This window comes from Thalassophryne amazonica, chromosome 8, assembly GCF_902500255.1.
Source record: "Thalassophryne amazonica chromosome 8, fThaAma1.1, whole genome shotgun sequence".
Lineage (NCBI taxonomy): Eukaryota > Metazoa > Chordata > Actinopteri > Batrachoidiformes > Batrachoididae > Thalassophryne > Thalassophryne amazonica.
In genome coordinates, this window is record NC_047110.1 from 29781279 (window position 1) to 29794125 (window position 12847).

The following is a 12847-nucleotide window of genomic DNA, read 5'->3' on the forward strand; positions in this document are numbered from 1 at the left end:
CCACAACGATGTAGGAAAGCATCATTTTTCTGTCCAGTACCATTTGATCAGCAACTTTAAATGTTCCCATTAATTCATCCAACGAACTTGAGAAATAAACTGGTTTATAATGAATCACACTAATAAAATGTCTGCACTGCATAAGTTATTGACAGATCCTGCTGTTCAGAAACAAGTATAGGTATGTAAACACTGAATCTTACAAAATCATATTCCTAACCTTCAGTCTGCTGCCAGACTGGTTGTTCATCTTCTGCACCATCCCGCAAGGCTTTTTGATGATGTTTTTCATGCTTTGTAAGGTCTCCTTGCAACATGTCTCCTGCAGATGCTAACTGGTGTAACATGTTTTTGTAACGCTTTAAGGTGCTCTGGATACAAAGGGTTAGCACAAAAGTGACTGAAGACTCCCAAAAGTGCATCAGTGCTGTTTCAATCCAGATCTACTGCAGTGACTTGACATGAAACTTAAACATCATCAATTGGAGAAAAACAAAATAAAATCTTTGCAGTATATCTGATACCGGCGCGGTATCTTAGCATAGCGGTTCTCAAGCTTGATGTTGTGAAGTACCAGGAGGTTGACAAGATAATTTGAATGGCTCCTCCCCAAGTTCAGGTCTGGGACCATATGCTGGCACTGCATCCATGACACTATGGAGCTGCCCAGGTCCCGGATGGTAACCAATGAGTCCAGGGGCCTCATGTACAAAGACTTGGATTTCGTACTGAAACATGGCATACGCCAAAACCCAGAAAGCGGCGTAAGCACAAATATATCCAGATGTATCAAAGTGTGTGTACGCATGGATCCAAGCATGTTTTGTTTGTACATTCCAATCAACGTGGAATTGAACGCACATGCAGAGGTACCAAGCTCTTCCCTTTGCACGCCCCTACTTAAATATGCAAATCCATGTAAATAGTGCTTGGGACATGGAAATCCCCTCTCAGATCAGTCAACATGAACACAGAAAATAAATTATACAGAGTGTGATGAAAATTATGTGGAGACATGCTGGGATAGTTTATTTGGTACTCTGTTAAATGAAATAAACATGAAACTGGAAAAATGTTTGTGGGAGCATGTGTGTGTGTGTGTGAGGCCGTAAACGCAGTGGCCTCGGAGCAGCAAACACACACACACACACACACACACACACACTGAAGTTAAAAAGCAACAGCTGTGCCAGCTGACAGTGTGTGACATTCACAACTTTACACACATTTATTGACAAATACTGAACACAGGGAAACAATCGGGGGCCTGTTAAGAATCTGCAGCTCTAGTTTCACCATCAAGAAAACACATTAATATTAATAATAATAATAATAATAATAATAATAATAATAATAATAATAATAATAATAATAATAATAATAACAAACATATTTACACTCAACAAAAATATAAACGCAACACTTTTGGTTTTGCTCCCATTTTGTATGAGATGAACTCAAAGATCTAAAACTTTTTCCACATACACAATATCACCATTTCCCTCAAATATTGTTCACAAACCAGTCTAAATCTGTGATAGTGAGCACTTCTCCTTTGCTGAGATAATCCATCCCACCTCACAGGTGTGCCATACCAAGATGCTGATTAGACACCATGATTAGTGCACAGGTGTGCCTTAGACTGCCCACAATAAAAGGCCACTCTGAAAGGTGCAGTTTTATCACAGAGCACAATGCCACAGATGTCGCAAGATTTGAGGGAGCGTGCAATTGGCATTCTGACAGCAGGAATGTCAACCAGAGCTGCTGCTCGTGTATTGAATGTTCATTTCTCTACCATAAGCCGTCTCCAAAGGCGTTTCAGAGAATTGGGCAGTACATCCAACCAGCCTCACAACCTCAGACCACGTGTAACCACACCAGCCCAGGACCTCTACATCCAGCATGTTCACCTCCAAGATCGTCTGAGACCAGCCACTCAGACAGCTGCTGAAACAATCGGTTTGCATAACCAAAGAATTTCTGCACAAACTGTCAGAAACCATCTCAGGGAAGCTCATCTGCATGCTCGTCGTCCTCATCGGGGTCTCGACCTGACTCCAGTTCGTCGCCGTAACCGACTAGAGTGGGCAAATGCTCACATTCACTGGCGTTTGGCACGTTGGAGAGGTGTTCTCTTCACGGATGAATCCCGGTTCACACTGTCCAGGGCAGATGGCAGACAGCGTGTGTGGCGTCGTGTGGGTGAGCGGTTTTCTGATGTCAATGTTGTGGATCGAGTGGCCCATGGTGGCGGTGGGGTTGTGGTATGGGCAGGCGTCTGTTATGGATGAAGAACACAGGTGCATTTTATTGATGGCATTTTGAATGCACAGAGATACCGTGATGAGATCCTGAGGCCCATTGTTGTGCCATCCAAGAACATCACCTCATGTTGCAGCAGGAAAATGCACGGCCCCATGTTGCAAGGATCTGTACACAATTCTTGGAAGCTGGCAATGTCCCAGTTCTTGCATGGCCGGCATACTCACCGGACATGTCACCCATTGAGCATGTTTGGGATGCTCTGGACCGGCGTATACGACAGCGTGTACCAGTTCCTGCCAATATCCAGCAACTTCGCACAGCCATTGAAGAGGAGTGGACCAACATTCCACAGGCCACAATTGACAACCTGATCAACTCTATGCGAAGGAGATGTTTTGCACTGCATGAGGCAAATGGTGGTCACACCAGATACTGACTGGTATCCCCCCCCCAATAAAACAAAACTGCACCTTTCAGAGTGGCCTTTTATTGTGGACAGTCTAAGGCACACCTGTGCACTAATTATTGTGTCTAATCAGCATCTTGGTATGGCACACCTGTGAGGTGGGATGGATTATCTCAGCAAAGGAGAAGTGCTCACTATCACAGATTTAGACTGGTTTGTGAACAATATTTGAGGGAAATGGTGATATTGTGTATGTGGAAAAAGTTTGAGATCTTTGAGTTCATCTCGTACAAAATTGGAGCAAAACCAAAAGTGTTGCGTTTATATTTTTGTTGAGTGTAAATGCGCAAATGTACCCACGCTGGTTTTCATTTGGAATAATTACATGAATAAACTGTTTACCCACGCAGCCATCCATCACGTACCGTGCCAGCCTCTAGTCTGTTCCCAACCAAACCATTTGCACTTACGCATCACATATGATTTGAACACTGATGAAATTAAATTGTTTCCTATTAACAAAAACAAATTCATCATGTGATGGCGCCTTTATAGCAATATGTGTGTAGTCAGTAGCTCTGTTTACATTAGGAAAACCGGCTGTCACTGCAAATTGCAATTTAATGTTGGAATGTGATGTACCTGGATGACATTTGGATGATTGGGTTCCACACAGTTGGCATGGCTCGGCTCAAGGTTGACTGGTACATGCCTAACCGATCAGCCAGCTCCCACTGGAATGCCCCTGTTGCCAGGAACCTCAATGCGGGAAACACCTGTGTGGGCATAGATGACCTCAGGCTCCTCACCGTATTGCGCTCTGGGCCGGCTACAGTTCTGCGTGCATCTCCAGTAAGTGCTGCTTTGGTAATTGAAATTGGGTTATGAGCCAATTATTGTCATTTGTAAGTAAATCCTCACGTTCCCTGAGTACTCGCTCACCTCAGATTGCACCATTTGCAAGGTCCTCTAACAGCGCTAACGCAGCCATTGTTAATGCTAATGTTAATTTTGCGCATCACTTTGCACATTCTTTTATGTCTACCCATATAATTGCAAACACATTGGGGTGTTAATTGCTCATAGGCGTTTCTCTGATGTGCACATCACTCTGATGACTTCTTGTTTTCACACTGTTAACAATTCCCAGCATCACCTGTAATTGTCACCAGTGGACTGATAGCTGCAGAAACGTGTGTACGCCAGCCAGGATTTTTGCGTGGTGCACCACACACTTCCACAGTCATTTCAATTTTGATACATCTGAATGTTATTGCGGAGAAGGATGTGCGCCACATTTTTGTGCATATGCACGCTTTGTACATGAGGCCCCAGGCATCTTCTCAAAAGTCACAATCTATCTGCCACAGCCAGCTGAAAATTGAGCACTCCCTTGGTCTTTTCCAGTTGCTGGGGTCCTCCGCACTGAGTCACTTGTTTAATCAAAATATCATAGCTGACATTTCCTTGTGCAAGTGCTACTCCTCCATCTGAGTCTCCCTAAGTAACTGTTCATTCGATATAAAGTCTTTCTCCAGTGGTACCCATGGATTCTCAGGAGAGACCTAATGTGAAAGACGTCAAATTGTCCCCTTAGGTCACTGGTTCGCATCCAAGATTTTCAACCATTCAGCAAGACAGGAAGAAACAGGACCCTTACAGCTTGGCCCTTAATTCTCTTGCAACAGTATTGGCAATGTCAAACACTGTTTTACTTTTGGACTTTAACCTCAAGCTTTATGCGGCCACCTGAAAATCAATTTTGTTACCCAAACTACAAGATGAACAAGGATTTTACAGCATTGAGCAAGTTGTCTGAGATTTGTCCACTTGGACAGGCAGAAGACCTATTAAGATAAATGATATTGTGGGTCAGAGTCCTTCTGGGAACCAGAACCCCATCAAAGCTGTGTGACCCTGGCTTGTGGTCTTCTGTTGAGTTGTGTTTGCTTATTTTCTCTCCTAGGCTGGGCTATCTAACACACACAGACTAAATTACACAACTAGAGTACTGCACTCATAGAGCGCAAACGTCCGCCAACACTAGTTTCCAATTCACCAAATTTGATCTTGGAAAAAAAATTTCAAGGTCAAAGTCCTGTTAGAAGTGGCTTTTCATAAGCTAAAATATAAAACAAAATATATATCAAAAGGGCTTTTCAATGCTAAGAAGAATAAAATATCAGCTAAATCCACAATACCGATCAGATGAGGCTCAAACTTAGTCAATTCATTGAGAGTGCCAGTTTGTACAACATTATCACAAATGAGAGTGATTGAGGCACTTTTGATTGAGATATAATGCAAAATGTACATCAAATGGGCTTTCCAATATTAAATTCAAATGTCCACAATCCGGATCAGATCCAGATCAAACTTTGTCAGGCATTAGTGAGTGTCAGCCTGCACCTCACTGAGACTGATTGGGGTACGTTTGATTAAAATAGTATATAATGTAAAATATACATTAAATGGGGTTTTAATGATAAATTTAAATGGCCACAAAATCTGCAATCCGGATCAGATCCGGATCAAACTTTGATGGTCCATAAAGGATACCATCCTATATAATGCTTACAAATATGAAAGAAATTTGATCTTTTTTGACAGAGTTACATATGAATTTTTGACATTTCTCACCGTGTTAAAGCGTAGGGATTTTTCCAATTTTCCAAGATTTTTCCTGACTTTGCCATTTGACCTATGACCTTGAAAATGGAATCACTTCTTGCCTATCAGGATATGAATCTTCAGTAAAAATATCATAATGATATATGAAAGATTCTGGGCTCCAGGCTGTTCACAAACAGGCAAACAGACAGGGACGATAACATAACCATAAAAATATAGGGCTAGATTTCAGATTGTAAGGTTCATTGTGCTCCTGTGAATCTTCAAATAAAAGAAATTTAGCTTTGCTATCCCACTCACTGTATGTATATGTATATATGTGCGTGTGTGTGTCTGGGGCATCGCATGTCTTCACTGTGTGTGTTAAAGGGTCACAACCAAAAAGCTTGAGAATCACTTTGTTGACATACAGCACTTGGTTTCACTGCTCTGTCTAACACTGAAAAAGAACTAAAAAAATACTGAGAAACACAGATCTAAAAAAAAAAAAAATCTAAAAATATCTTTAAAATCTATTTGACAATGCATTTAATGCAGAGAATGGGGTTGTTACTTTAAACACTTTAACTGGGCAATTTTTCACTTTGTGTGCCACGCCACAGTCTGTATTTGTCTCTGCCTGATTTGATATATTCCCCCCCCCCCCCCCCCCCCCCAATAATTCACCGGTGGTGTTGCCAAATGACTGCAAAGAATTTTTCTGAGACATTGTTTCCAAATACTGAAGAACAGCTATAAATTGCACACTTTAAATAGATATCCCTTTTGAAATGTTGCAGGGTGACACTCTGAGGTGTAAAAGCTACGACTGTCTGAGTGTGATACAATGTTTGTATTTACACGGCGGGAATGTGACGGTTTGGACATTGACATTGGTGTCCACACTTCTTTACAACATGGCTCCTTTGTGGCTCTCTGTATGTCCTTTCATTTCTCCTCAGAGCAGCTTCCGCTCTTCCTGTTGGCTGTTGACGCCTTTACTTCTGCTCCTGATGGATCTTTTGTGTAGCCTGTTACTGTTGGTGCCGGCTGAGGGGGAAAGATAAGCATACTGATGAATTCATTTCCACATGGAATCGCTAAACAACATAAATGTGCATAAATGTCTTCAAACGTTGCTCTTACTCTATCATAAAGGCCCCTCACACATAGTGCCAGTTTGGTTAATTTACACATAAAGTGCGCATGAAGCAGGAATCGCACGCAAAACATGTCAATTCGTAGCTGCTTGTAATGCCTCGTACACCTGTTGCTAAAACTATTTGCGCACACCAGTGGCTGAAAGACAGAGTGTGCGCTATGCGAGCCCATCGAACCCTCTCGTGGCAGGTGTCGGCCAAATTTCAGGTGACACGTATGAACATCTAACACCGCACACATGGCACTTAGAAAATGTGTGGCCATTTGTACGATCATTACGAAAACAGTCTGCAAACAATCACTGTCAACCTGGATGTGAAATTTGTCTAAGTGCCCCACGACTGTGAAGTTGCCAAGTGCACATGTGGCGTGCCAGAGTGCTGGCTCCTCCCACAACACATGTGCGTGTGTTTTGTTTGCCCCCCCCCCCCACAACACATCTGTGCATGTGATTTGCCCCCCGCAGGCAAGGCATCTCTCATCTGATCACAGAGTGACATCTTGGTCTGTACACTGATAGGACAGGGGGCGTGGCAGGCTGCCCACAGCTGTTGAGACATCTCTGCAGCACACGTCCCATGTTTTGATGTGCGTGTATATGCTTGTGTGGAAATACATAAAAACATATATTGCCTTTGCGATGGGAGGAGAAACGGGCTGTCAGTCAGGCACCAGGCGATCTGAATGTCACATCTGACAGGATACAATTGTCAGGCCGTGAGGGCTGTGAGCGGTGCACCACAGGACCAGGACAAGCCAACAGTATGACAAATACGCCACTTTCAGTCACATATCAGCAGAAATACTCTGTACCAAACACCATTTGGTCAGTTATCACACCGCTTTTTTTCAGCGTTTATCTATTTTTTGATTTTAGCCATTTCATGCTCCTCTTACAGAACAGTGATTGTAGTGCAGTGGTAAATTTTCCATCTGATAATCAGAGCTTGTGGGTTTGAATCCTGTGGCATTTTTTTCTTTTTATTTAACCTGGGTTATTTAACTGCAGGCTTCTGTATTGCGTCCCCTTTTATGTATTATTTATATTAACCCAGTGATATTCACTAATTATACAGCTGTTTTTTATTTTATTTTCCTCCATATCAGTATCGCGATGTGGTGCACCTTGTCCCATGGAACACAGTGCGAGCAGCTGCAGATGCCCTGAGTTGTACGTATTTGCACTATGTGTGAAGGGGCCCTATAGAAAAGGTTCCTCAAAATGTTATACCCGCTTTTATACAACTAAGACCCACTGATTTTAAGGTTTCCCTTCCAACAATAATATAGGTAGCTTGTTTTATTGAATAAACTCAAACAAACCTCAAGTTTATTTCCTAAGTATATTTGTAAGTGTACTAGTCCAATATTTATTGGGACTAAATTGGCCTACGTTTTAGTTTATAAAAGTATACTTCTAATTTCAGTTTCAAATTATTTAATTTAAATAGTGCCAAATCACAGCAAAGCTGCCTCTGCACTTCACACAAGTATACTTAAAGTATACAAGTATACATTAACAGTAATAAACGTTGAGTAGACAACTACACTAATTTCGTGCTGCACTATAAGTAACCTTACAGCTCACTTTTTAGTTTATGAAAGTACACTAATGCAAAGAATTGTAGTCATTTTCTGGTCTGACAGAGATTCTAGGGACTCGGTCACAAGTTTGCCTCCCTAACCACTAGACTATACCATCAACATCCATCCATCCATCCATCCATCCATCCATCCATCCATCCATCCATCCATCCATCCATCCATCCATCCATCCATCCATCCATCCATCCATCCATTTTCTTCCGCTTTATCCGGAGTTGGGTCGCGGGGGCAGCAGCTCAAGCAAAGCCGCCCAGACCTCCTGATCGACACACACCTCCCCAAACTCCTCCGGGGGAACCCCAAGGCGTTCCCAAGCCAGCCGAGAGATGTAGTCCCTCCAGCATGTCCTGGGTCTTCCCCGGGGCCTCCGCCCAATGGGACGTGCCCGGAACACCTCTCAAGCGAGGCGTCCAGGGGGCTTCCGGAAAAGATGCCCGAGCTACCTCAACTGACTCCTTTCAATGTGGAGGAGCAGCGGCTTGACTCCGAGCTCCTCCTGAGTGAACGAGCTCCTCACCCTATCTCTAAGGGAGTGCCCTATCACCCTGCGGAAGAAACTCATCTCGGCCGCTTGTACTCGCAATCTCGTTCTTTCGGTCAAGATCCAAATCTCATGACCATAGGTGAGGGTCGGAAGGTAGATTGATCGGTAAATCGAGCGCTTTGCCCCCCTACTCAGCTCTCTCTTCACCACGACGGTCCAATACAGCGACCGCATCACTGCAGATGCTGCACCGATCCATCTAGCAATCTCACGCTCCATCCGTCCCTCACTCGTGAACAAGACCCCGAGATACTCCTCCACTTGACGCAAGGACACTCCACCATCCTGAAGAGGGCAAAGCACCTTTTTCCGGTCGAGAACCATAGCCTCGGATTTGGAGGCGCTGATTTTCATTCCGGACGCTTCACACTCGGCTGCAAACTGCCCCAGTGCACGCTGAAGGTCCTGATTTGACGAAGCCAACAGAACCACATCGTCCGCAAACAGCAGAGACAAGATTCTGTGGTTCCCAAACCAGACCCCCTCTACACCCTGGCTGCGCCTAGAAATTCTGTCCATAAAAATAATGAACAGAACCGGTAACAAAGGGCAGCCCTGGCTGCACTGGAAACAGGTTTGACTTACTACCAGCAATGCGAACCAAGCTCCTGCTGTGGCTGTACAGGGACCGGATAGCCCTTAGCAAAGGACCCCGGACCCCGTACTCCCGGAGCACCCCCCACAGGGTGCCCCGAGGGACACAGTCAAACGCCTTCTCCAGATCCACAAAACACATGTGGACTGGTTGAGCGAACTCCCATGAACCCTCGAGCACCCGATGGAGCGTGTAGAGCTGATCCAGTGTGCCACGACAGGACGAAAACCACACTGCTCCTCCTGAATCCAAGGTTCGACCATTGTCGAATTCTCCTCTCCAGTACTCTGGAATAGACCTTACCGGGGAGGCTGAGGAGTGTGATCCCCCCTATAGTTGGAACACACCCTCCGGTCCCCCTTCTTAAACATTGGACCACCACCCGGTCTGCCAATCCAGAGGCACTGTCCCCGATCACCACGCGATGTTGCAGAGGCATGTCAGCCAAGACAGTCCCACAACATCCAGAGACTTAAGGTACTCAGGACGGATTTCATCCACCCCAGGAGCCTTGCCACCAAGGAGCTTTCTAACCACCTTGGTGACTTCGGCCTGGGTAATGGATGAGTCCGCCTCTGAGTCCACAGTCTCTGCTTCCTCTTCGGAAGACGTGACAATGGGATTGACTCCCCCTCTACCTGCCACCTTATGGTGGTGGGGGAGATTGCGTACCCGGATGATCCTAGGAGCTATGTTGTCGGGGGCTTTGTGCCCCTTGTAGGGTCTTCCAAGGCAAACAGATCCTAGGTGACAGGTCACACTAAGGGCAGTTCAGAACCTCCATGACCAGTAAAAAATCAAGGACTGAGACGTCGCCCGGTATGGCGGAGCCGGGGCCCCACCCTGGAGCCAGGCCTGGGGTCGGGCTCGCGTGCGAGCGCCTGGTGGTTGGGCCTTAGCCCATGGGGCCCGGCTGGGCTCAGCCCAAAAGAGCAACGTGGGCCCGCCCTCCTGTGGGTTCACCACCTGTAGAGGGGGCCATGGGGGTCGAGTGCAGAGAGGATTGGGTGGCGGACGTGGGCGGGTGGCCCGGCGGCCCGGTCCGTGCTCACAGCCCCTGGCTGTTGGGATGTGGAATATACCATCAACATCAAGGCATAAAAAAGCTTGAATAATATACAACATTATGCCTTGACTTTCCAATGTACTCTTCAGTATATGTCAAGTATACATAGATTTTTCTCTGCACTTGTCAGTGTACAAAAGCAGACTTCAGTATAGGTATAGGCCAGATATACTTGTACTTTTTTGTATACTTGTCAGTATAAGCAAAGTATGCTTAGGTATAATCTGTTAAGTATATATCTAAGTACATAAGTAAACAAAGTACACTACTTGTTTTTGAGTTTAAAAGAAATATATTACCAAACTTTGATAAACATCTTTTTTGTAAGGATTAAACTTCTACTAGAGCCAGGGTCCTTCTCTTCCTTCATATTTATTGATTCTTTTAAGACAAACAAGTACGAAACACAACAATAAAACATACTTGAAACCAAAACTGGATGCAAACATAACTGTATGTATGAAGCTAAGAAGAAAGAATCACTCGTTTTGAAATTACAATACAGTGCTTCGAAAAAAGTTACTCCATTCACTTTACATGTTGTGTGGGCCACTGAAGAGGAGGTACTGCTGGCCCACCACCACCAGATGGCGCCCTGCTTGAAGTGCGGGCTTCAAGCACAAGAGGGCGTCATAGCAACCGGGAGTCACAGCTGTTACCCGTCATCAGCACCAGCTGTCACTCATCCACATCATACCTCCACCACCATAAAGGCCGGACTGCAACTCCACCTCCCCGCCGAGAAATCAGCTACCTTGGAGGTAATTTTCTCTGCTGAACAAAACATTGAGTAATAGTCTGAACCTCTTTTGCAGCCGTTTCCTGTAGTGTTTGCCTCTATCTGTGGGATTGGCGTTTGGTGTGATCAGCGACGCGCTTCGCTTCACACCCCAACCAGATAAGTGGTTAGACGGGAGCTGCACGAGTGTGTGATTGGAGGTGGAGGTGCTCCCTCCCAAAAGAACACAGACGGTGGAATTACTGAGTGTGTGAACTCACACTCATCAAAACTGTTTCTGTTCTCTGCCAGCAGTGCCAGGTCTGACAGCTGGAGACGGTGCCACCTGGGGGCTCCAGGACTTGGTGCTCCGGGTTCTTCAGATCCGTTGGCGGTGAGGGCCGTGTGGGATCCGGCTCGGTTCAGGACAGACGTCTCCTATCCTCAAGCCTGCCTACACGTCACTCAACATTTAATTGTCTGTGATACCAAAAACTGTATTTGTCTGTATTCCGTTGTGCACTTTACAACATTAAATTGTTACTGTTTGGCTTATCCATTGTCCGTTCATTTAACGCCCCCTGTTGTGGGTTCGTGTTCCTACACCTTCACAACAGGATTTCTCGGCCAGCGTCATGGATCCCGAGGGGCGTCAACCATTGCTTGAACAGCCAATGGAAGAGCGAGGTGCACAGGCATCAGCAGGAGGCGTGTTAGGTGAGCTGCAGCAAATCTTAACCGCTTTCACTGCTCAGCTGAGCACCGAGCAGTGTGAGATTCTCAATCGGAGGATGGAGGCTCTCACCGCCCAGGTGGAAGCGCAAGCTCAGGGCGCTGCTGCAGCACCTCCCCCTGCTGACCGGAGGCCTGAAACAGACATTCCGCTGGTCGTTCAACGAACCCCCCACCATCCCCTGAAGCATACATAAGCCCTCTGGAGCCATACGGAGGCTGTGGCGAGACGTGCGCGGACTTCTTAATGCAGTGCTCACTCGTCTTTTCACAGCGTCCCGTCATGTACGCGTCAGACGCTAGCCGGGTGGCTTACATAATAAATCTGCTTCGAGGAGAGGCACACGCCTGGGCTACGGCGCTCTGGGAGCAGAATTCATGGCTCCTAACGACGTATATTGGATTTGTGAGGGAGTTCAAACAGGTTTTTGATCACCCCCATAGAGGCGAATCTGTTTCGAACTTGCTGCTGTCAATCAGACAGGGGCGTCGGAGTGCAGCGGAGTATGCAGTCGACTTCCGCATTGCGGCAGCGCGAGCCGGCTGGAATGCTGTTGCGCTCCGCGCCGCCTTTGTAAATGGACTGTCTCTGGTCCTTAAGGAGCACCTGGTGGCAAAGGACGAGCCGCGGGATTTAGACGGGCTTATCAACCTGGTTATACAGTTAGACAACCGATTAACAGAACACCGACGGGGGAGAGACGAAGGACGTGGTCAGGCACAAGCCATCCCTCTTCCTCCCGGGTCCGAAAAGGAGCCGTCTTCCCCACGCTCCACAGCCAGGGCACTCCACGTGACGACAGCTCCCCTGCTGACGTTGCTATGGAAACGAGCAGGGCCAAAAGGCGATCAGATCAGAGACAAAGGAGGCTGTTCCGTGGGGAGTGTTTTCACTGCAGCTCAACCAAGCACACGCAGAAAAACTGCCCCAAACGGTCAATACAGCAGCACTCGTCCTTAGAGACTGGGCTAAGGGTGGGTCACAATACCCACGCGGGGAGACCCCGAAAATCTGCACGCATCCCAGTCACGATCCTGAGTGGGGATCTAACCCTTCACGCCCCAGCACTGGTGGACACGGGATCAAAGGGGAATCTACTGGACAGCAGATGGGCAAGGGAAGTCGGGCTCCCTCTAGTGGC

At 46.3% G+C, this 12847-nt stretch overlaps 1 protein-coding gene across 1 annotated transcript in view; it reads right to left on the reverse strand.

Moving 5' to 3' along the window:
- Positions 1-5724: 5724 nt before the first annotated feature.
- acanb (aggrecan b) overlaps positions 5725-12847 on the reverse strand; it is a 114213-nt gene continuing 107090 nt past the window's right edge. The window contains 1 exon segment of the mRNA XM_034175450.1: positions 5725-6334. Coding sequence (XP_034031341.1) covers positions 6243-6334 — 92 coding nt within the window. The 3' untranslated portion in view covers positions 5725-6242.